The sequence below is a fragment of the Equus asinus genome, chromosome 8, assembly GCF_041296235.1.
Source record: "Equus asinus isolate D_3611 breed Donkey chromosome 8, EquAss-T2T_v2, whole genome shotgun sequence".
Taxonomy (NCBI): domain Eukaryota; kingdom Metazoa; phylum Chordata; class Mammalia; order Perissodactyla; family Equidae; genus Equus; species Equus asinus.
The window spans coordinates 80,016,665-80,041,910 of NC_091797.1; the positions used below are offsets into that span (position 1 = coordinate 80,016,665).

At 58.5% G+C, this 25,246-nt stretch overlaps 1 protein-coding gene across 2 annotated transcripts in view; it reads right to left on the reverse strand.

Moving 5' to 3' along the window:
• Window positions 1-25,246, reverse strand: part of RBM19 (RNA binding motif protein 19) — a 131,455-nt gene that overhangs the window by 17,068 nt on the left and 89,141 nt on the right. Inside the window, exons 22-24 of one of the 2 annotated variants that reach the window (XM_014858617.3) lie at window positions 14,786-14,891; window positions 1,686-1,806; window positions 244-308 (exon numbers count right to left, since the gene is read on the reverse strand). In XM_014858617.3, coding sequence (XP_014714103.3) covers window positions 244-308; window positions 1,686-1,806; window positions 14,786-14,891 — 292 coding nt within the window. The remainder of the gene's footprint in view (window positions 1-243; window positions 309-1,685; window positions 1,807-14,785; window positions 14,892-25,246) is intronic. The other variant, XM_070516126.1, reaches the window with a different exon arrangement.

The window sequence follows — 25,246 nt, forward strand, 5'->3', positions numbered from 1 at the left end:
ACTGGGCATGGATCCCACCTGCCCTCGAGTCTGCCAGGGCCTGGAAGCTCCGAACAGCGCGGATTTCAACACAAATGAGCTGGGCACTTTTCGCCACAGGGAAGGAGCAGAGCAGGGCAAAGTGTCCGGCCAGGAGGGCAGGAGGCCAGAGCCCTGTTCCAAACATTCAGGGCTGCCATGAGCGCCTCCCGTCTCCCAAAGGGATCAACTAGACAGTGGGGCGGGCGGGAGAGAGGGACTCACATTTCCCCAGCGACCACTCTGTGCCGACTCGTCCAGCCCCCAACTCTGCGCCTCAGTTTCCTCACCTGTGAACAGGGACAACGGAACACGCACACCACAGGCCTTCTATGAGGACATGCTGTGTCAACACTAAAGGGCTGTGCGTTGTTTCTCATTACGATTTACCATTCAGTCCCTCCACTGCTGGAAGGGAGGCCGCAGATTCTAGGCTCAGGGTCTGGGGGGGTCAGGATGAAGGAGGCCCTCCCTGCAGGGCACACTCACACACACGCCTCAGATCTCACGGAGCCGGACCCTTTGATGACGGCGTCTGCCGTCTAACACAGCGCACGGGGGCAGGGGCTGCAGTCGGTCTGGAGTTCAAGCTCAGCTCCGCCCCTTGCTAGCTGAGTGACTCTGGGCGCACACATCGCTTAACCTCTCCAGGCAAGATGGGGACAGCAGCGCCCACAGCTGCTAGGGCTGCTGAGAGGAGCAACGAGACAATGCGCGTGCCCTCCTCAGGCCGGCCCCTGGCACACGGGAAGTCCTGAATCAACAGAGGTGTCACGAGTCACCTCAGTGCCTGGTGGGTCTCAGTTCTCCCACCTGTAAAGTGGGCTAACCGTGCCCACCTCACAGGGCTGCGGAGGGGGGATCAACGGGAAGACGAACGCAAACAAACCACTGTCTTTATTACCATTATTATTCTACCTGCCGCCGGCTGGGCTCGGCCTGCAGCTGAGTGGAGACAGGCACTCCCACAGCTTCGCTGGGCTGAGGCGACACTGCTGTCGCTGGAACTCAATTTATTGAAGGGGCTGCTCTCCCACGCAGGCAGAACTGCCGAGCCGGCGTCTGCCACTGGCCTGGGGCTGCGGGGGGACCAGGAAAGTCCCTTACACAAACATTTGCCGACAGGTGCATTTGGGCCTGTCAATGGCTGTCGATAGGATGGGCTCTCCTTCTGCCCATCAGGATCTGGGGACTTATTGAGTCGTGAGCTTGCAACAGCACACTGACCCTGCTTTCTCCCATTCCTCATTCACCTGGGCTCGTCTATTCCCCAGCCTTGGACTGAGGGCCCGGCCTGCGCCAGACACTGTGCCAGGTACGGGGGCCCAGGGAGGAACTGACTCGTGACACGGATGAGCACAACGACACGGTCTCCATGCTGGGAGGGACACCAGGGAGGGAGGTGGGGGAGAAACACCCTGACCCCACTCCCCTCCTCTCCCCGATTCCCGGCAAGGCTCCCAATGACCTGTCCTGACTAGAAGCCAAAAGGCACTGAGGCCACCGACACTGTCCACACGGGTCAGCCTCCCGGCACGGAGTAGGGAAACAGGGCAGGGAGTGGAGGGGCGGACGGGGGCACCCAGCACAGGCTGGGAGGGGACAGGGCCCAAGCCCCCACGGCCCACCCAGCGGAGGGCAGCTCTCTGGAAGCCCGGGGCTCTTACCGTGGAAGTGCTCGGCCGTCTTCCGCCGCAGGGCCTGCAGGGTCACCTCGGAGTCGGCCCACTCCAGGACCAGCCTCCGGCCGTACAAGTGGGTGCTGTGACACAGGGCGTTGAAGGCTCTCTGGGGACAGGGGACAGGAAACAAAACAGCGCATCAGCTGAGACCTCATCGCAGATGCTCCCTCTGCCCTCCTCCTGCCTGCCGGCCTTGAAAACCTGGAGGCAAGGTTGCGCCCTGGTGACACCTGATCTCTGGCGAGGGTGTGGGAGCCGTGGGCACATCTATTCAATTAGTGGGTTACGTTCCCAGGGACAGAGCTGCAAGTGACTGTGCGGTCAATATATCTGCTGTCAGGGCCTGGGCCCAGTGGCCACCTTCTATCCCACGTTACATCCGATTGGGGGCAGGCAACCCCATTAGCCTACTGGCCTCCCACCCGGCTGTTAGGGGCAGTGCCACGTGAGAAAGCTGAGCCTGAAGCCGCTCGATGACGACCACGCAGGCCCCTCCGTCTTGCTTGGTGGCACTGTCCTTCGCTAGCCCTAGGGATTCTGTGCCCCATCTCTCCTTGCCACCCTCGGCCTCCTCACCAGCCCCTGCCCTCCTGGCCGCTGGCCTGGGTCCCGCCATGCGCTCCTCCCGCTGGCTCTGTGCTGTTCCCGACCTCCCCACTCTGCCTACTGCCCTCTTTCTGGTTTTTGTTTTCCAACAGCTCGATTGAGACACAATTCACACACCATACAAGCCATCCATTTGAAGGCACAATTCAGTGGGTTTTAGTGTATCTGGAGTGTGTCACTGTCACCATATCGATTTTAGAACATTCTCATCATCATCACCCCAGAGAAACTGCGGACTCATTAGCAGTCGCTGCCCCGCCAGCACCGAGCCACTTCCCGCCTCCAGGTTAGCCCCTTCTGGACCCTTCACATCACTGAATCCTGCAGCACCGGCGAGCTCCCCGTTCAGCACTGCTGGGTCTCAACCAGAGCGCTGCGCGGGGGCCCTTCCTGCAATGCTCCCGTGGGGCAGAGGCCATGGCCGGGAGCGGCTCCGGAGTCACCTTGCCTGGGCAGGGCGGGCTCTGAATTCTCAGCTCCAAGAGCCCGGGCAAGTTAAACGCATCTCCCTGGCCTCAGTTTCCTCATCTATCAAACAGGAGTGTTATGGTACTCCAACCTAAGGGTTCTAGAGAGGAGGAGGAGCTAACAGGGAAAGTGCCTGGAGCGGTGTGGGGGCACAGAGTAGGCGCTCAATAGATGCTAGAATCCATTGTGTTGGTGCCATGGGCTTATCACATTTGCAAGCCCCTGCTCGCAGCAGGAGGCCTCCGGTCAGCGCGGGGTGTGAGCAGGGCCGGCTCCGGGTGCTCGGCAGCACGCATGGCGCACAGGGGCGGCTGCTTCTCCGCTTCTGGGCTCCGGCACGGGAGGAGGAGCTGTGGGGTTTGTGCCTCTTGCTTCTCTGGCGCCGCAAGCAGGCCGTGGCTACCCCGGAGGGTTCGGGACTAGAACCAATGCAACTCTGGCCGTCAATCGCAGCCTGACTGTCAGGGGTTGGATTGTGCCCCACAGAAGAGATGCCGAAACCCCAAAGCCCGGCACCTCAGGGTGTGACCTTATTCAGAAACAAGGTCTCTGCAGGGGTGGTGAGTAGATTAAGCCGAGGACACTGCAGCAGAGTGGGCCCTAATCCAGTGCGGCCGTGTCCTTCTGAGAGACGGCCGTGCGAGGACACAGAGACAGGGCGAGTGCGCGTGAGGACGGAGGCAGAGACGGAGCAATGCCAGCAAGCCCAGGATGCCCGCTGTCACCAGAAGCGAGGAGGAGGCTGGAACAGACCTTCCCTCAGAAGGAACCAACACTGCCAACGCCTTGATCGTGGACTCCTGGCCCCCAGAACTGTGAGAGGACACATTTCTGTTGTTTGAGGCCCCCCGTCAGTGGTACTTTGCTTGGCCTCCTAGCAAAATAACACAGTGACCGTGGGCAAGCCACCTGCCCCACTAGGAGCCTCGGTTTCCTCATCTATAAAATGGGGCTGACTGCGGGACTTACACACAACAAGCCCCGTGGGGGGCGCAGGGCAGATATCCCATAAACAACGGCATCTGAAGCACACACTGGCGGGAGGCGGTGGGACATGCATCTTTTTAAAACGAGACGCGTGGCCAAACTGAAGAAGCGCTTTGCTCTCTTCTGTGCTTTTCTGAGAAGGGCCAGGTGCAGGGAACTTTTCTCTCTCTTTTTTTAACTTTAATTTAAACAACTCTTTCCGACTGCCAGCAGAGCCTCTGCATTTTTTTCCATGTGGATATAAAAATGCATCTGGACTCTGAGCCGAAATGGCCCATTCAGAGCTTTAAAACACACGCGTTCTCAGCTGGCGAGGCAGAGAAACAGCCTGATTGCGGGAGCTGGGGTGTGGAGACGGGGTAGAGAAATTTGTCGGGAGTCTGGCGTGGCGGGTATTCCATCCTGGCGCCAGGGTCCCCGAGGAGCTGCGGTCCCCGGGACACGCTCGGGCGGGGGCGGGCAAGGGGCTGGAAGCTAAGCTGACGTCAGAGGAAGGGACTAACAGAGGCGGGGAGGGGGCCCAGGAGAGATGCCCCAACCCCGGCCTCCCTCTCTGATTCCAGTGTGTTCTTTCTTACCCCCGGAACCCCGTGCTCCATTCCTGTGCCACACAAGCCTGGAGAGGTCTCCATTCATCCTAGGAGCTGCTGACAATTCCTCTCCTGGCCTTCCTCTGACATCAACCCTGGCAAATTGTCATCTCCTCCTCTTTGGAAGGGTTCTTCACCTCATGAGGTGAGGTGGCACAGCAGCTAAGACTGAGGGCTCTGGACCTAGGCTACTTTGGTTCAAATCCCTGCTCCACCACTTACAGGCTGTGTGGTCTTGGGCAAGCTGCTTACCCTCTCTGAGCCTGTTTCCTCATGTGTAAAAGAGAGGCAGCAGCAGAGAATGGATGGGAGGATTCAAGGAACTATTAAGTCTAGCACAGCAGGCTGGCACATAAGAGGCCTCACTCAATGTGGGCTGTTACTATTATGTATGTCCTAACTCGACTCCCCATTATCACGCTAAAGAGCAGAAACAACAGGAGGTAGGACACAAAAGCTCTTTTGTATGTGAAGTTAGAGCAGAATATGTGGTTCTCCAAAAATAGTTCTAACCCCTGCAGGCTAATAAGCAATCAGGGTGCCTTCCTGAGTGCCCACTGCCTGGGTGGCTGCACTGTGGTGGTCTCAAACTGTCGTGGGCATGAGGACAGTGATTCGAGGCTAAAATGGACCCCAGATTGAATGCTGAGGAACTGCGTGTCCTGAACAGAGCCGAATGAGGCCTGTCACACTGGGGCGTCCCGGGAGGCAGGGGTGGGTGTGGAGGAGGACAGAGCCGGCCCCTCGGGGCTGCAGACTCGTGCAGGGGGAGACGCTGAGCTGCATGGAAGGTCCAGGCAGCAGAGGGGACGTGCAGCCCTGGCCCCTCAGGCCTGAGGTCTGCCAGCAGCTGCTCCCCGGTCTGTGCCACACTTGGCTCCACCGACGCCTGAGCCACCTCCTCCCCAGAAAGAGCCGTCCTCCACCTCTGCCCAGGCACAGGCTCTGCTGCTCTACAGCCCTCGGCCCCGTGCATGCTGGGGCGCTCGCTCGGGGGCAGTGCAGGGCTGGGGGCTCGACAGAGGGGGCAGGGAGTTGCTCCCGGCCGTACGCTTCTCTCCCAGTCCCACTTCGCTGCCTGTGTCCTCCCACGGAGCCAAGGGCTTCTCCTATCGTGCATCGTGGGTCGCCTAGTCCCATGACCGCCACCTAACTTCCATCTCAACCACGGGAAAACTGAGCACTGGCCACCTCCCTTCCTCCTTTGCCTTTCAGGTTCTGTATGTCCTGTCTCTGGGCCTTTGTAGCGTCTGCGCCAGCTTGGAAGAGCTCCCTGGCCACAGCCGACTTGCAGGCCCCGCCCTCCTCACACAGGCTGCAGCCAGGGGTCCTCCTGCGCCCTGAACGCAGGCTCCATCCTGGCACCTGCCCTGTAACGCCGCTGTGTGCTGCTCCCCAGCTCGACCTCGACCCTCGGAGGGAAGGCCCTGGCCTGGCTACAGTTAGCACAATGCTCCGGACAGAGTGCGCTCAGGGAACATTCTGGAGCAAATTCCTTCACTGAGGTCCAGAAAACACGTCTCCAGACTGGCAGGGGCAGTGAGGTTGGTCCTGGCTGGAGAAGGACGGCTGGCTTAGGCGCCCCGCCACAGTTCCTGCACACTCTGGGATTCAGACCACGGAGCTGCAGGGCGAGGAGCACCGTCTCGCCCTCGACTGTCCAGATGACTGGGTTGGTCTGCCTCTTGGTTGGGACGAGACTGATGCACACAGTCTTGGGTCTGGCAGACACGACTTTGGGACCTCGGGAGACGGGAACAGGCACCATGCCACCAGGACCTGGGAGACCACCCAATCGCCTGCTTGTGTCGCTGCAGAAACCTCAAGATCTAGAAGGAAGGCTCGGTGCATTCTTCCGGCCAAGAGGAGAACATGGCAGAAGAGGGGACCCCTGCTCTCTGGTGCCACTTCCTGCCGTCGCCTGATGGGCCGGCACTGGTTACTCCTGCTCCTCTCCCCGGGCCCACGCTCTGTGCTTGTGGGGCTGGCCCCCATAGGCTGGATAACCAGGCCTCCCTGCCCTCTGCTTTCTATTTAGGTTAAGCAAATGGGAGACTGCAGGGGGGTTCTCTCCCTGCTCCCGGCCCCAGGACCACAGCTCCTGCCAGCAGCCCCTCCTTGACAGTTCTGGCTCTCACCTTTCCCTCCAAGCAGCCCTTTGGCCTAAGGGTGGTGACAGCTCCCACTGTCACTGGTGTCTGGGGGCTTCACTATCCCTGGCAAGTAGTCCCCGAGCCCTCTTTACCCCTCCATCAATCTCTCTTCATTTGAACCATCTGGGGGTAGAGTCTGTGTCCTGACCCAGATGGCTGCTGAAGTCCCTGTGCCTTGACCCGGGGCAGATGGACTTCCCGCTTCAGATAGCAGGTCTCAGGCCTGGCTCTGCTCAGAGAACGTGAGGCCCGACAAGGACTGCTCCGAGTCCAGAGCTAGCCCTGTGATCCGGTTCTCTGGCTTGGCTGTCCCGGAACCCTGCCTCTCTGATCTCTGACCTCACCACCGACTGCGGTGCCCAGAGCCCGGCCTCCCGCTGCCTTCTGTGCTCTCCCTGGAAGGAACTCTGGGATGGCGGAGGGGAATGACGGTCGCACGCTAAAGAGTGAGCAGGCCTGGCGGCCACCTTTACAGAACAGACAAGGCGCTGGAAGGCTGCCAGTGTGGCGCTGGGCCTGACCTTTCCACGGCTCTCCCTGGAGACAGACCTTTTCCTTGTGGCAACAAAGCCAACTCGGTGCCCTTGGGAGGGCTCCTGTCCCAGGGGCTGTGGCTTCCGGGATCGCCGAGGACGGCTCCAGCCTTCAGAAGTCCAGGGCACTGTCTCGGCTCCTTCTGCTCTGCGTCTTGCAGAGTGGGAGGCCTGCGTCTCTCAGCAGACGCCACTGCACCTGAGCACGGACCATGCCAACCTGTCCCAAGCCATCTGTGCCCCTGATGCCTGGAGGAAGTGTGACCTGAGCTGGCCAAGAATGACCACGTGTGCCCAGGAGCACAGAGACTGAGCAAAGGGAACAGGAGCACCGGCCCCAGCTGGGACCCTCAGGGGTCTGGCTCCTTCTCTCTGCCGAGGTAGTGGGAAAACAGGGGCATGTCACTTCTGGGAGGAGGGTCTGCCGTCCCGGGATGTGCAGTGTCAGCTCCCCTGGGGGGCCGTCCTGTGCTCTGAGAAGAGATCCTGTTCGTCCCTGTCCCCCTGCTCCCAGAGCCCTGGAGGCAAGCGCTCGACAGCCCGCCAGCTACTCGCGGCCTCCACAGGGCAGCAGGGAGGCAGGAGCTGGTGCTGGAATAAGCCGGGCTCTCTGCACAGCAGCAAGTGGCTCCCACTGTGGGCCTCACTCAGCACCTCGGTCCATCCCAAGTCATGATACCATGGAGCCAGGGGGAGTTTCTAAGAGAAACCCTCGGGGCCCCATTTCCAGGCTGTCGTGTCCAAAATCTTTCAGACAGACATCTCTTCCATTCACTCACTCACTCAGCTCCCTCCAACCCAATTAAACGGCTGTGGAGGACCTACTCTGAGACAAACCCCAAATTAGGGGACACAAAGGTGACATGCTGCCTCTGACCTCTGGGTGAAATAAGAGCCACCAGGAAAAGACGGCCGACCCCAGGTAGCCAAGGGTCAGAAGTGATGAGGCAACGAGGCGGTGTGGCCTGGTAAGGGCTCGGGCTCTGAGGGTGTCATGAGGTGTGGCCCGGGGAGAACCTTCTCTGAGTCTTCACTTTCTCAACTGCAAAGTGGGGGCGCTTCAGCCTCCTGGGGCTGCCGGGAAGAACAAACACGATCACAATCAAAGTCACGCGTCACTGAACGATGGGGACACGTTCCGTGAAATGCGTCGTCAGGCAATTTCATTGCTGTGCGAACACCACAGTGTGTGCTTACACACACAGAGATGGCAGGGCCCACCATACACCCAGGCCGTGTGGGACTCACCTCCCGGGACCACTGTCACATACGTGGTCCGGTGTGGACCGAGCCATTGTTACACAGCGCATCATCGTATTCATTTCACCCAGTGCCTGGCACACAGTGGGGGCCTGATGCCGGGGACCTGGATGGTTGCCACTGGTAGCATAGTTTTTTAAAAGTTATTACTAGTGCTAATGGAAGGGAGAAAGGTCGTCCAACTCAGCTGGGCTTGTCGCCTTTCCCTGGTAAGTTGTACTGCCTGCCTGATAAATCTGAGAGGAGGACACTCGAACCTGAGTCGTCCTCAGGACAGTGGAGCCCTGTCCCTCCTCTTTGACCTCACAGGGGCTGGCCAGGCCTCAGTGCACACAAGGGTGGAGGGAGGGACGCAGAGAGCAGAGGGGTACGTCGTGGCGCTGCTTCCACCCTGGCCATGAAGGACGGGCACTTGCTAGTCTGAGGAGGGTGGCTTGTCCTGATCCCAGGTTCTTAGTCCATAAATGTGTTAGCTGAGCCTGAGTCCCTGCCTTGAAATGCAAGGCTCAGGATTCAAACACATTTTCTTCTATCCCTGGGCTCTGATGATAGGAACTACGCAAAACTGTGCAACTGGAACACAGGTACGTGGTACACACCTAACACACACGCCTAAATAGGAAAGCGGGGACAAAACCCTAAATCCCGAATTTGCTTCCAGTTAACATTTCAGGAGACAAAGAACAATGGAGACCTAGGCTTCAGACCACAGCCCCTCGGGCCCACGGGGCCCAGGACACCAAGCTGCCTCTGCTTCCCTGGTGCTGGTGCCACGGCCTGGGGGAAGCATCGTCCCACGTGATCTTCACCATCACTGCAGGGGCAGCATTACCATTTCCCGCTGTGGTGTGAGTGACCTGGGGTTCCAGATATGAAGCCCTTGTCCACGTTCACGCAGTGGGAAGCGGCAGCTCTGACCCCACAGGCCACGCTGTGAACCCTGTGCAGCCCTGTTGGCCGAGAACACGGGCAGCCAGGATGCCGCGTGCGCATGGACTCCTCACTGCCTCGGGGCACTGGCCCCTTAGAGCGCCGCTGCCTTATCACGGGGCCCCATGGGGACTCACTCTCCTCCCTCCTTGCGGTCGATGAAGGAAACGTGTGTTGAACACACATTGCTGATAATCTGAAGGCGATCGTCCTTCACCGTGGGTGCAATGTGGCCCGGCACTGTGCTGGGCAACGGGTACCCCTGCCTGAAGAAGCTCGTCTGGCTCACTCATCCCACCTCTGTCCCCCACAGGCCTTCTATGGGTGGAATCTGCAAGGCAAAGACCACGGGTGCAGAGAGGCCTAATGCGAGCCCGTACGAAACACTGAGCATCACCCCAACAGGGTGGGCCCGGGCCATGTGTCCACATGGCCCCTCTGCCCCCTTCCCCGGCACCATGCAAAAGTGAGAAATGAGAGGGGAGCCGTTAACTCGTATGACCCTACAATTAGAGCCACGGCTATTCACCACGGTGAGAACGGCTCTGCCTGCCAACGCGAGCCGCCATCGCGTCTCCCTACTGCCGGCTCCCCCCAAGTGTTTATTTAAGCCAACACATTGCTCTGCTAATTGGATAACATTCCATGTGAAAATAGACCTTTTAAAACAACAGCAGCGGCGGCAAATAAAAACAGCTGCACTGCAAAAGTACAAAGGCGCGGCGGGCTCGGGGAGGAGGAGATGCGCGTGCACGGGAGACATTAACATCCTGGTTTCAGGCTGCAAGTCTGTTCTCTGCGTTCTTTCCTTTCCGTGTCGCCCTTCCTTCCTTCCTCCGTGACCAGCCCGGTCTGGGTGAAGAGAAAGGACGTGGCGGCTTCTCCATGGAATCCCAATGGCTGCTGGTGGCCTCTCGGCCAATGGGGATGGGCACACCTTGCTGGGAAGCCAGCTCACCTGCCCAGGTGGAATCTCTTGGGCTCGGGAGGGATGGAAGGAGACCGAGTGTGTGCTGGTCGGGGCCCGCTCCTCCTCCGGGGGCTGCGAGGAGCTGAGTTCATCCTGGGCTTATTCCCAAGATCTGTTTTAAGGACCAACTTCTTAGCTTCCTCCAAAATTTCTCTACTTGGAGAGTCCTTTCCTTTGGTGAGTGGGGGCTGGGTGAGAGGTGAGGGTGTGGTGGAAAGAGGAGGGGCTGGCACAGCAGAGCTGGCATGGAGCTGGCACTCAATGCAAGTGAATAAACGAAGGCAAGGAGGGAAGACGTCCTGCATACATGAGCTTTGGAATCAGATTGACACGTGCAGTTTTGCAGCTCTGCCCAGCACTGGCTGTTTGACCCTGGGCAAGTGACTTCATCCCTTTGAGCCTCAGTTTCCCCACCTGTCAAATGGCCCCCTACCACCTATCTCCTGGAGTCCCAGGAGGATTAAAGATTACATAGGCAAATGCCCAGCACTGTCCCTGCTGAAGACAGGCTTGTAGAAGTTGACAGTTTTTATCAACACCACGATGCGGCCCTTCCAGAAACATCATCAGGGCCTACAGAATCCTGTGGCGCCTGAGACACTACAGATAGCTGTACACACATGTGCAGACCCAGGGCACCCAGGGGAGACCAGCGCGGTCGGGGCGCCTTCGAGTCCTTGACTTCTTGTCCGCCGCATCGACCTCTGTCCCGCTCCTGTCCACCACGTGGGGAGGCTCTTTGAGAGACGCCGAGTCACTACACCTGGAGGTTTAGATGATAGGATGCCTTCAGAGGGACCAATGTTTACTGCCCGGGACATGGGGGGCTGGTAACTCTTCCTGCGGGGGAGAACATGCCAGCTCCTGGAGCCTGTGACGAGGGTAGAGGCTGGGTCCCACCTCATCTGGCATCTCAGCATCAGAGCTGGGTCTGGGCTTCCGCTCAGTTCCCAGGGCTCTGAGCAGCTGCACGGAGGGAGCGCAGCAAATGCCTGGAGGGACCAGGGAGGGAGTTATGCAAATCTCCCGCCATCCTGGGGCCGCTGCAGGTTGGGATGAGACAATGCGTGTACGGTGTACATGTCACATACAAAGCCGGTGCGTCGGTCGTGGGAGCCTCTGGCTATTGTCATCAGTTGCCTGGTTACTCTGAGCTCCGCCACAACAGCCTTCGCGGAGCCTCACGCTAGGATTCTCTTTCCAGTCTGGGGGTGTGTGCTTGACCCAGAGGGGCTTGGCAGATAACGGAGTGCCCGATGATGTGCAGGGTGGAACATGGTGTCATGCAGAAAGGTTGAGACTCAGAATCCCTGGATGCATGGAGGCACATGCTTGGGGCCTGAGCAGAGACAGTGGTGACAAGGGGATGACTCTGGGGATTGATCGGAGCCTAATTCTTCTCTCCTCTGCCAGCTGTCGAAGCGGACCAGTTGATGCCCAGGGAGGAGCACTGTACTGGGAGTCCCTTTCATCTTTTCCTCCCTTCTCCTTTTTCCCCATCGGAGGACTGCTTGGGGCCCCCACAGGAGGCTCACATCTCCAGGTCCAAGCTGCTGCCAATGCTAAGAGCGACCGACTGTTTATCTTAACGGAGGGCACCATGACAGGAAGCGGGACAAAGCCCTTGGTGAGGGTTCCAGTGGGTCAGGGTCAGTCAAGCTCCGGGTGGGGTTTCTAAAGGAGGACTCCTTCCCTAGAGTGCTTCAAAAGGAGGAGGACCACGTAGGGGGAGCTGGCCCCGGGAAACTGGGGCTCATGGGAGGTTTCCCCGCCAATCCTGGGATTCCCATGAATTCCTTTTACTGAGCAAAAAAGATCTGCGGGGTTTGTCACTCACTCTCCCTGTGCAGCATCGCTCTCCTCTTCAAACTCACGCCCACCCTTGAGCTAACTAGATATTTACAATATTCAGAATTCTATTCACCAATATGCAGTGTGCGCAGCTCCACGGGTCAGTGGAGAGTGCTAAACGTGCCACTCGGAAGACAATCAAGTTCTTCAGGCAGACGGGGAGAAGGAGAGGAGAAGCAACGGCGGCTTCTTGGGAAGCAAAAAGAGCAAAGGGATCTTTGCAGGAGAGAGGCGCTCCCGGTCGGTTCACTTTGTGCAAGACCAGCTTGTACGCTGGCGGGCACAAAGGGCCCTCGGGCGCCGCATCACCTGGGGCAGAGAAGGGGGATGACGGGGCCAGAAATAGCTCCGGAGCCAGGCCGCTGCCTGCTGGAGGCCAGGGGCAGGAAGAGCCAACCTGGAGGGGCTGAGGGTTGAGTCTTCGGTGTCCTCTGCCCTTTCTCCTCCTGGAGCCCAGAATCGAAGGCAGGGAAGGGATGGCGCAGGGCAGCCACCTCCATAAATCACCAGAGGGCTGTGCTGGGCTTCAGAATTAACATCTGCAGCCCGGCGCTGGGTGCCGAGCATGGTCCAGTTGGGCCTCAGCGCTGCCCCGTCCTGTGAGAAGCCCCCTTCTGTTATTACGACCCCGGAACACAAGTGTACCGACTGCGTCCCGGCAATGGGGCGCCTGGAATTTCAAGGCTGGGAGCCTGCGCCTGGTCTGACCCCTAGACCCCAGGAGCCGTGTCAATTCTGCCACCAGCCTCGGCTCTGGAGAGAGGCCGCTGTGTGGAAGGGCGGCTTCCAGCTGAAGGGGCTCTGGCGCCGCCATTTCTCTCGCTCCTTCCTCGTCCCTTCTTTCTGGGTCGTCGCCATTGCTGCCACTATCGCCACCCTCCTCCTCCTCACGGCTAACAGAAGAGCCCACAGGGCGGACCGTGTTCTAAGATCATCTCCTCACCCAACAACTCCACGGGGAAAATCCTGTTACTGTTGTATCAGCGGGGAAACTGAGGCATGCAGACAGGAAGTCACTGGCCCACAGTCACACGGCAGGTACATGGCAGTGCTAGGATTCAAACTCAGACTGTCTGGCTTCAAAGTTTGGACTCTAACAGCTGGCCTTGATCCTGGCCATTAATGAGACACTGCTTAGGGCCGGGGAGTGAAGCCCCCCTCCTCCCCGACTCACAGGCTCGCGCAGGAACCCTCATATGAAACAGACGCCAAGGGTCCTACAGCCTCACTGCCCAATGCCCCGGGAAGCCCAGTGCTCGATGGAAGGCAGCGGAGCAGACACTGCCTGCACTCCCCTTCACTCTGTCTGCGGGTGAAGGGCCGGCCAGCTTGGAGGGGACCTGGACTCGTGGGAACAGCTCATTTGTCTTGAACACTCTGCCAGGACTGGTGTCAGGGTTTCATGTGTACCAACTGCCTTCAACCTGAAGGCGGGACCTGTTGTCATTCCTGTTTAACAGACGAAGAAACTGAGGCACGGGGCGGGGTGAGGGAAGCCCAGCTGCCAGCACTAAGAGCCCAGGCTCTGGATGGCTGCCCTCCGTGGCTTCCTCCGAGCCAACGCAGGGACCACTAAGGTGCCTGCCGTGCTGATGGGAACCAGGGCCGTGAGCCCACTGCACGCAGGGTGCTGCCCCTTCTGTCATGATGGAAGACGCGGGAAAGGCTGCCAGCGAGAAGAAAGAGGAACAGATGTCCTGACAAACGTGGCCACGTGTCAACAAAACAGGCCCTTGAGTTCAAGACGCTGAGACAAAGGTGGCCAGCAAGGCTCCTCGAAGGCCCGGGGGTGCCTCTCTGCCTGTGCATGTTCCCAGGGCCCACAAAGACACAGCTGTGTCCCTGCGATGTCACCTTCGGCTTCACCCACGGGGCCTCTGCAATGCCAACTTGCTAAAGGCCAGTGGGTGTGATGCCAACAACACTGTGCTTTTCCAGAGGATGCTTGTCAGTGGTGGAGGGCAGGCCAGCTGTCAGCGAGGCTGCCCATTGCTTTATCGTAGCCTTGGGGAAAGGGGAGGCCACAAGGGGGATGGCATCCCATGGGCACAGAATTCACGTAGGGAGCCCACGATGACAGTGCTGTTGTCACCTCCCCTGGGGATTGTGACCTGGTGCTGCAGGGGCAGCGACCTCGGACATAGCTGGAACCCCAATCACACCACCTCTGCCCCACATCTGCCGCGGGGGCCAGGGGAGGACCCAGCACACACTGCCAGGATGGAGCCCAGATCTGGAGGGGCTGCCTCGCTTCAAAAAGAAAAGGTGTTCTATGTCTCCGAGGAGCCTGGTGGAGTCCTGTACAGGGGCACACACATGGCAGCACCTGCCTGGGTGGACCTCACCTGTGACCAACACAAAACAGAAGTCCTGGCCGCCGGAGGAAGGGTGAGGGAAGGAGTTGTCCCCACAGGTTCCCACTTGGGTGCCTCGTGGCCTTCTTCCCAAGCACTGTCCCCTGGATGCCCCACATTCTGCACGGCCTCTCCCCGCTCTGGGGGCTCACGACCGGGGAGCTCTGTCTGCCCTGGGAGGCCTGGGAAACCACGTGCTTCCCCACTTTGCACCCCAGTTTCCTGTGTATGTGACATGCGGGAGTGAGGGGGACACAGAATCGCCTTTCCTTCAAACAGAAAACCCAGGGCAGTCTCTTCCAAGGGTGTTGTGCAAATGAGCAGGGTCGGGGAGAAACAAGAAAACCACACGGGGTGGCGACAGGCCCCGGGCCTCAGCTCACCTTCGCATCCTGCTTCGTGAGGAAGTCGACAAAGCCGAACCCGCGGTGTGAGCCTGTCCCGGTCAGCTTCTTCGGCAGGCGGACGGTCTTGAGCTCCCCGAAGGTGCTGGGGACAAAAGGACACGGGAGGGTCAGGACTGAGGCCTGCAAAGGGGGACGCGGCAGGACCCATTCCCACATGCTAATCCCTCCTGTCAGAGAAGGAAAGCGCTTGCAGGTGTGTGTGCGCGTGCACACACACACACACACACACACACGCACGCACACCCCCCCACACACACCCACACGCACACACACACACACACACGCACACACACCCCCCCACACACACATGCACACACACACCCCACACACACACACATGCACACACACACCCCCCCACACACGCACACACACACACACACACGCACACCCCACCCACACACACACACACGCACACCCCCCCACGCACACACCCCACACACACGCACACACACACGCACACACACACACACACACACACGCACACCCCCCCACGCACACACCCCCCACACACACACATCACACACCCACACACACACGCACACACACACACGCACACACACACACACCCCCACAAGCACACACACACACACCACACACGCACACACACACACACCCACACGCACACTCACCACACACGCACACACACACGCGCACACACACACCACACACACACACACCCCCACAAGCACACACACACACACCACACACACACACGCACACACCACACACGCACACACACACACCCACACGCACACACACACACGCACACCACACACGCACACACACGCACACACACACACCCACACACACACACGCACACACACACACACACGCACACACACACACACCACACACACCCACACGCACACACACGCACACACTCACCACACACGCACACACACACACCCACACGCACACACACACACACGCACACACACACACGCACACACGCACACACACACACCACACACCCACACGCACACACACGCACACACTCACCACACACGCACACACACCACACACACGCACACACTCACCACACACGCACACACACACGCGCACACACACACCCACACGCACACACACGCACACACACACCCCCACAAGCACACACACACACCACACACACACACACCACACACGCACACACACACACCCACACCACACACGCACACACCACACACGCACACACACACACCCACACACACACACGCACACACACACACACGCACACACACACCACACACGCACACACACGCACACACACACACACCCACACCACACACACACACACAGGCGCACACACACACACGCACACACACACCACACACACACACCACACACACACCCACACCACACACACACGCACACACACGCACACACGCGCACACACACACACCACACACGCACACACACGCACACACACACACACACGCACACACACACACACACCCTCACAAGCACACACACACACCACACACACACGCACACACCACACACGCACACACACACACCCACACGCACACACACACACGCACACCACACACGCACACACACGCACACACACACACCCACACACACACACGCACACACACACACACACACGCACACACACACACACCACACACACCCACACGCACACACACTCACCACACACGCACACACACACCCACACGCACACACACACACACGCACACACACACACGCACACACGCACCCACACGCACACACACACACCACACACCCACACGCACACACACGCACACTCACCACACACGCACACACACACGCGCACACACGCACACACACACACCACACACCCACACGCACACACACGCACACACTCACCACACACGCACACACACACGCGCACACACACACCACACACACACACACACCCACACGCACACTCACCACACACGCACACACACACGCGCACACACACACCACACACACACACACCCCCACAAGCACACACACACACACCACACACACACACGCACACACCACACACGCACACACACACACCCACACGCACACACACACACGCACACCACACACGCACACGCACACCACACACGCACACACACGCACACACACACACCCACACACACACACGCACACACACACACACACGCACACACACACACACCACACACACCCACACGCACACACACACACACGCACACACACACACGCACACACGCACACACACACACCACACACACACACGCACACACACGCACACACTCACCACACACGCACACACACACACCCACACGCACACACACACACACGCACACACACACACCACACACCCACACGCACACACACGCACACACTCACCACACACGCACACACACCACACACACGCACACACTCACCACACACGCACACACACACGCGCACACACACACCACACACACACACACCCACACGCACACACACGCACACACACACCCCCACAAGCACACACACACACCACACACACACACACCACACACGCACACACACACACCCACACCACACACGCACACACCACACACGCACACACACACACCCACACACACACACGCACACACACACACACGCACACACACACCACACACGCACACACACGCACACACACACACACCCACACCACACACACACACACAGGCGCACACACACACACGCACACACACACCACACACACACCCACACCACACACACACGCACACACACGCACACACGCGCACACACACACACCACACACGCACACACACGCACACACACACACACGCGCACACACACACACACGCACACCACACACGCACACACACGCACACACACACACCCACACCACACACACACGCACACACACCCACACGCACACACACACACCACACACACACACCCACACGCACACACACACGCACACACACACCACACACGCACACACACACACACCCACACGCACACACACACACGTACACACACACACGCACACACACACACCACACACACACACACACACCACACACACACGCACACACACACCACACACGCACACACACACACACACGCACACACACACCCACACACCACACACACCCACACGCACACACACGCGCACACACACACCACACACACACACACACACACACACACACGTCAGCTCCCACTGGCAGCACAAGCTTTGGGGCATGAGTGGTGTTCTCCTTCCAGGCCCCGGCCATCACGCCAGGCAGGGAGGGAAGCATCAGGCTGGAGACGCTGCTGGAGAATTTTCAGCTCCTCTGACAAGCTGGCACACTTGTCCCCCTCTTGCCCATGCAGGTAAATCTTTGGCAGGGGATCCAGCCTTGAACACGCACGGCCAGGGCCAGGGGCTGCTCCCGTGCGAGCTGGGGCCTCGGACTCTGGGTCAGCGGGGTCTCCTGACCTGAACCCGCCTCCACGACTGAGCTGAGCATGGGGAGCCTGCCCTGAGCAAACAGGAGGAGCCCCTCTCCCCACGGGCCTGGGATGCTTCCTCAGTGCTCCGCTTGCTCGAGTGAGACGCAGCTACTCCGTGAACCCCACTCCCCCCGCCTCTGGGCTTTCGTTTGATGTTGGCTAAGCCAAAGTCAGGCAAAGCCCTGTGGGAGGAAATGGCTTGGCGCTCCTGACAGGGATCAAACAGGTAAACAGCGCTCGGCCCATCCCCGGGACCTCCCTGCCTCCTGGATAAACTTCTGAGCAAGTCCCGGACAAAAGGATGGGACCTCCAGTGCTGTCTGCCTCACTCCCCTGCCCCAACCCCATCCTAATGTCCATTTATCACATATATACACACAAATTGCCACCAATAAATATTTGATGTGCATGGCATCTGAAGAGAGGTATTATTTTATTTGAAAATCCATGCACACTTGCGGGGGTCTGGGCAAGCACACGCGCACACACACGCACGCACACACACACAAACGACAGTCTAGGAGGCTTCAGGGCCAAAGACCGATTGGGTAAAAAACACGGTAAAAGCCGTAAGCTCTCGTGAAATGATATAAGCTAAATCCGAGGCGTTAACCCGCGGCCCTGCCAGCATGACCAGGCATGTGCCAGCCCAATTTCTGAAGGCAGGACGGTGTGTAAATGCAGCATTATGAGTCCTCAAAATGAATCTGCACGTCTCCTCGGAGCTCTCCCTAGCAGCTCCGCTCCCCCCTCCTGGGGCCTCTGAGCAGGCCACAGAAACCGGGCTGCTGGCGACAAGGCCAGCCTCCCGGGGAGGGGAGGGGCTGGGCTGGAGAGGACGCCAGCAGAGCCCTGTCAGTCTTTCTGGCTGCCGGCTGAGGCTCCAATTCGGGGGAGGGCCTTTTGGGGCCCAGAGGGCAGCACGTGGGGACCAGCAAGAAGGTGAGGTGGGAGAGCTGAAAGGAGCCGAGCCCGCAAACCCTGCTTTCTTCTGCCACCTAAAGGCCGATGCGGCCCATGACAGACATGCTGCCTCTTTACACATGGAGCCCGGGCCTCTGCCAGGGCTGGCCTTGGATGGGCAGGGCACAGGAGGGATGTTTTCTTGTCAGCTCCTTCAGATAAATGGTCCTTTGGCTCTAAGTTCTTCAGAGAGCCACATGGACTGCAGGATCTGATGGCCATGAGGACCAGAGTCTGAGAGCATTCAGACCCAGTATGAGAAGGCTGACAGGCACAGGGTGGCCTCAGCCAGCACCTGCTATGTGCAGGGCCATGCTGGGCACTGCAGACACGGACACAGACAACCTAGGGGTGTGCTGATCTCTCTGCTGCTCTCCACCGCCACCCCAGCCTCCTTTGAGCCTCGGTGTAACTGTGGCTTGCTCCAGCAGCTTCTGCCGGTCTCCCCGTGGCTGGGGGGATGCCCCGCCAGCAGTCAGGGTGCACCGTGCTCCCCTACCAGGGCATGGTGGCGTGGACGCCTGTGCAGCTCCCCGCCGTCCCCTGGGGCTGTAACTCAGCTCCATGAGATCAGAAACCACATCTGTGTCGCTCATCATGGGATCTGCAGCAAGCAGCCAGTGCCCGGCTCAGAGTGGAGGCCTGAAAGCATTTTTGGGAGGAACACACAAGCAAACAGTAGTCCTGGAAGGTGCCTTACCTGACGTAGAGGGCTGTGGGGGACTACACAGAGCGAGCCGGGGAGTACCCGTGAATGGCACCACTGTCAATTATCAGTCTCACCACCCCATCTTACAGATGAAGCAACTGAGGCTCAGGGAGGCAGCAGCTTGTGCCAGTAAGCAGCTGGGCCAGTCTGTGAATTCAGCAAGGCTGATGTCAAGCTGGAGCTCACTCTCTCTGTTGCACCAGGCTCCATCCCCTTCAGTTACCTGGAGGGGGCTGGCCACTTTCCGGAGCTGGGGTCTCTTTCTTTCTGAGGCTTGGCCCCACATGTGGGGGTGGCTACCAATTCCTTATGTGGACTCTGAGGGTCCAGTGACTTGCCTAACACCCCAGGGTGAGGGAGGCCGACTGAGTCCCAGTTCCTTCCACCCACACTGCGTGCAAACCTCCTGTCTTTGCCCAAAGGGGCCATAATCGCGTCCCTTCACCGTCTCAATGGCCTCTGCTCACATTTCTTCTTAGCAGTGTCTAGTTTCCAGTGAGCCAGGCTATGTGTGGGTGTGCATGTGAAAGAGAGAGAGAGAAAGACTGTTGCAGTTAATTCCTCCCTCTCTGCAGCCCACTGCAAGCTGTGGATGCTCCGTGCATGGTAAGCAGCTGAGGGTCCGGCAAAAGGCGAGGAAAGTAATTAAAAGGTGGAGAAAAAAGCTGAGGAGGAGAGGCTGAAGGAGCTGGGTGTACGTGGCCTGCAGAAGCGGCATTTGAGGGCTCGGCAGGGGGAGCTGTGAGAGAGGGGTACCCTGGATCCATAAGGGATCTTGGGCAGGGATCAGGGAGCTGGGCATCCCGTGTCAGGCAGCTGGGAGGCCATGCGGAGGTCGCAGCCTGTCTGGTGTTTCCAGACAGTCATCTGCACTGCAAACGAAATGCTATGTCCAAAAATGCCGGTAGCTTAAAAAATCCCATTATTCTTCAGGGCTCGGGGAAAGGGTTCTGGTGAGCTCATTTCCCCTTCCTTCTGAGAACAGGACAAGACAGAGCTGGAGTTTACAGAGCAGCTGGAAGATTAGGGTTAGATCTTAGAAAGAACTGCCGATGTCTGTGAAGCCTTGCCATGAACAGCTGAGCTTTCAAGACACCACCATTGCTGTCAAAACCCCAGCTACTAAGGCCCCAGTGCTTGCAATGTGCTGGGCCTTTTACATACATGCTTCCCTAAGCACAGGAACTGTGAGCCAATAGTGCTCCTGCTTCCATTTTTACAGATGAGAGAGCCAAGGACCAGAGAGGCAAAGTGACCTGCACATGTCCCACAGCCCAGGACTCCAAACCCAGGCGAGCTCTTCCCACTGATGCTCAAGAACAATGCTGGGAAAGTGGACGGCTTTGATTGCTGGTATAACTGAGTAGGAATAATATAAGGCCAACACCAATGATCTCAGAGAGATATCGAAAGAGAATTAAAAAAAAAAAGGGTTGGGGGAAAAAAATCAATGAAGTACCTTTAGCTCCTTGGAGATAAGCGATATATATAAATACCAGCCATTACTAAGGCTCTTATCTGACAGCAAAGTCCACGGGGCCGTTTTTAAGAGCAGCTTCCTAAGGAAGTTCTGTGTGGACCCTGTCTCCTGGGGGCAGAGGCCACCGCCTGGGCGAGGCTGGGCAGGGCGCCCAGGGACCAGAGAGGGAGGCAACTCACGGGGCGCCCAGGAACACCCCCAGAGCCCAGACTGCTCTCGGGGAAGGAGACGCGCACACTCCCCACTGTGTAGATAATAGAAACCACAAAATAGCAATTACTGTATCAGAAACTGTGAATAAAGAGGACACACCGGGCTTTTAAACGTGGCCTCCTTCCCTCCCCCACCTCGCTCACACTTCAGTAACAAACTCACACCTCACTTTTCCAATTATTTCATTCACCTCAGGTTCACCAATTACTCCACCACGCCGCAGCCCCGCCCCTCCCCATGCCACAGCGCATCTGGAGGCGGATCGGCGGGTTTTCCACCACTGGACTTTTCGAGGAGGAGGGAAGCAGAGGGGGCTAGCGGGATGGGGGGCGGCGCCGAGGTGTTGAGTGAGGAAAGCCAATTACGCCGAGCCCTCATAAACAAGCCTAGGCATGCAAACTGTGTTTGCACACAGGCCCAAGCACAGACACAGTGTGTGTATGCCCTGTGCACATGGGGACTTCACCCTTGGCACACACTGCATGCCCCAACTGGACCTGCTGCAGCCCTGGCTGGCGACTGCTCGGGGCTCTGGCTACTGAAAAGGGATGACTTGTCCCATCTCCCCTGAGAGAAGTGAGGGGATTGGGGAAAGGAGTCAGAGGAAAGGTGAGGGGGAAGACAGAGAACCCCCCAGAGACGCTGAACTGGACAATTCTGCAGCTGCTCTGGTGCCTGGGTTTTAGGGCTTAATGGGCAGGCTGGGAGGCTGGCCTAACCCTCTAGCCTGCATGCTGACACCAAGTGAGGGTCAGGTACACCCTAGGCCCCTCTGCTCCCAGGACACAAGTCCGTATCACTCTCCTACATGGGTCTGTGGGAGGAACCAGAGCCCCAGCAGAAGAACTGAGGCACGTGGTCTGTTGGCATGACTTCTCTCCACCTGCGCTCAAGACATGGCTGAGGGGAAAAAAATCAGCTGCCACCCAAGGGACCCAGAGTCAGAACAACAGTGCCGTCTCAACAAGATGAATGGGCTTTTGGTGATAAGAAAAGACCACAGGTTTCCTTCTGTTTCTTTTAGACGTAAGAAAAAAAGGCTAAAGGTAAAAGGCATTAAAAAGCCTTTCAGACATTCCACCAATTTTCCAACATGCATTACACACACGCGACGTATCTGGCCATTCCCCGGCTGCCTTCAGTGCTACGTGTCCCACGGCGCATTAAGTATCTGCTGTACAGGGTCTCACAGCAGATTTATGAGCCGGGCACTGCCATTCCCATCTTACAGATGGAGTAAACTGAGGCTCAAAGAAGTCTCCTGATTTCTCCAAGGTCCCTCGGTGAGTCATTACCTACCCCAGGAGTGAAGGGACAGCCACAGTCCCCGAGCTGGGCTCCCAGCAGAAGGTTTGTCCCGACCCTGTGCTTTTGCTCACTGGAGTTGACACGGACTGTCCTGTCTGTCAGCTGTGACCAGGGCCTCCTGTGTGCCAGGTGCCCGGAGGGAGTCCAGGGTGGGCTAGACGTCCACCCAGTCCTCAGGGGACCCTGGCCTGGGAGGGAAGAGCCAGTGGGCAGGAGCAAGCCTCTCTGTCCCACTGGCCCAAGAGGACTGTGGGATAAACCCATTCTCTCCACCGCCTAGGGCCACGCTCAGGGCTTCTCAGCTTGAGCCCTGTTCTCACTCCGCGCCCACCGTCCTAAAGCAGGGCCCACAGGGCCTCATGGGCCCACGGAGCAGTTCCTGCTGGGTGAATGAACGTGGCAGGTGGCAGCTGCTTTGCCCGGTGTTCCGTCTCGTGTCCTCCTTTCCCTACAGTTGCCATGTGGCTAAGAGCCCGGCAGAGGCAGGGTGGAGAGACAGACAGGGTGACAGGACTCCTGGGACAATCCCCTCTCCATCTATGACAGGAGACGTCTGCAGTGGGGGAGGCTCAGGACAGGACCCAGCATCCACACAAACCAAAGCCTTCGTCAAGGCAGCCTTGTCCAATCCTCCAGCCTCACAGATGGGAAACGGAGGCGAACAAGCCACATGTGCTTTCCTTCCGCTCTGGAAGCCACCAAATTTATGTCTGCCTCAGGACCTCCCACCTTGCTCTTCCCATCACCTGAACTCTCCCACCTAGATATTCCCATGATCCACTCCTTGTCACTCACTCTCAGCCCAAATGCCACCTTCTCCGAGAGGCCTTCCGCAGCCACACTATTTTACAATGCTCCTCCACCCTGCCAGCCACTCTGTCATGTCCAAGCTCGGTCTGAAAATGCTTATTTACTTGTCTTTCCCTCCCTGTTCTAGAAACAGAGAAAACATTCCAAGACAGCAGGGTCCCTAGTCTCTGTTGTGGCTGCAGAACTGAGGACTGTGCCTAGCACGGAGAAAACACCCCACACGTGCGGTCAGTTCATGAATGCACCATTTCTGAGCCCTCCTTGTGTGCCAGCCCATCCTTCCCAGGATCATCTCAGGCAATGCACATGCTGCTGTGGTCGCACAGTCAGGTTTAGGGCCAGAACACTCGGTTAGTCTGTCCTTAGGATGCTCTTGCAAGGACTACAACCACAAGTTAGTACAGGAGTAGTTGGCCCCCAGGGGTCAACGCTCCTTCCAAAGGACCCCATCTACTCCTTCAACGGCAGTGAATCAGTAACAGCAAGCAAAAAGGGGGCCGACTCCACTATCTACCAAGGGACTCGTGCCGAGACAAGGTTGTGGATGGTATCTGGCTTGGCAGGGGAGAAAAGACACCGTTCCCTCCCCAGACAGCCCTGGCCGAGGGGCAGACGTGCACAGGGCCACTCTGCGGGGTGGGACCTGCAGCTCGCTGTGTCCACGCCCAGAGGGCTGTGCTGGTGAGTGTTTCACACCCCAGGGGGGCTGCTCCACCCAATGGCAGCGCCGTGGGGCCAATCACAGAGGACATTCAGGCCAGTTGCCTCCATGCGTGTTTGCTCTTGCCCTCTTTCTAAAGACGGCCTTTTAGGTTGCACTGCTCCAAGTACCCACCGCTCACCGTGGGGAGAGCGCATGGAGAACGGCAGCTGTCACCGTCAGCGCAACACTCCCTTTCATTTTTGCCTCCTAGAGGCTGAAGAATGGCCTGGTTTCCAAGAAAGCGAGGAAGGAGGTGGGAGGACAGCACTGAGCTTTTCTCAAGAGCCGCTCATGGGGTCCTTTCCAGGCAAGCGAGACACTCTCGTTCTCTAGATGAGGCATCGTGGGGGCGAGCAGTACATGGCGTCTCTGCATCAGTCGGGGCCCGAGTTCCAGGCGGAACCTGCAGACTCCCATGAGGCTCTGGCCCAGGGGGGCTGGCATCGGAGATGGAGGCTCCTGGCCTGGCTTGGCCGGGTGACCCTGGCTGAGAGAGAGAGAGCAAGCTGTCTGAGGGAATGATGAGACGTGCCAGGGCCAGGTCAGCAGAAGGGACAGGATGCTGGCCCCCAAGTCAAAGACCTCCGGGGGCCAGACAGATGGCGGCATAGAGCCAGGAGAGGGCGCCAGCTGGCACAAACGGTCCAGCTGTGTAGTTGTGTGGCCCTGGACCAGCAGCATCAGCGTCAGCCAGGAGCTGGTCAGAAGTCCAAAGTCCCACCCCCGTCTCTCCGACTCACAAGGTCTGGGGTGGGCCTGGCAATCAGGTTGTAAGAAGCCCTCCAGATAAGTGTGCGTCTGCTCCAGCTTGAG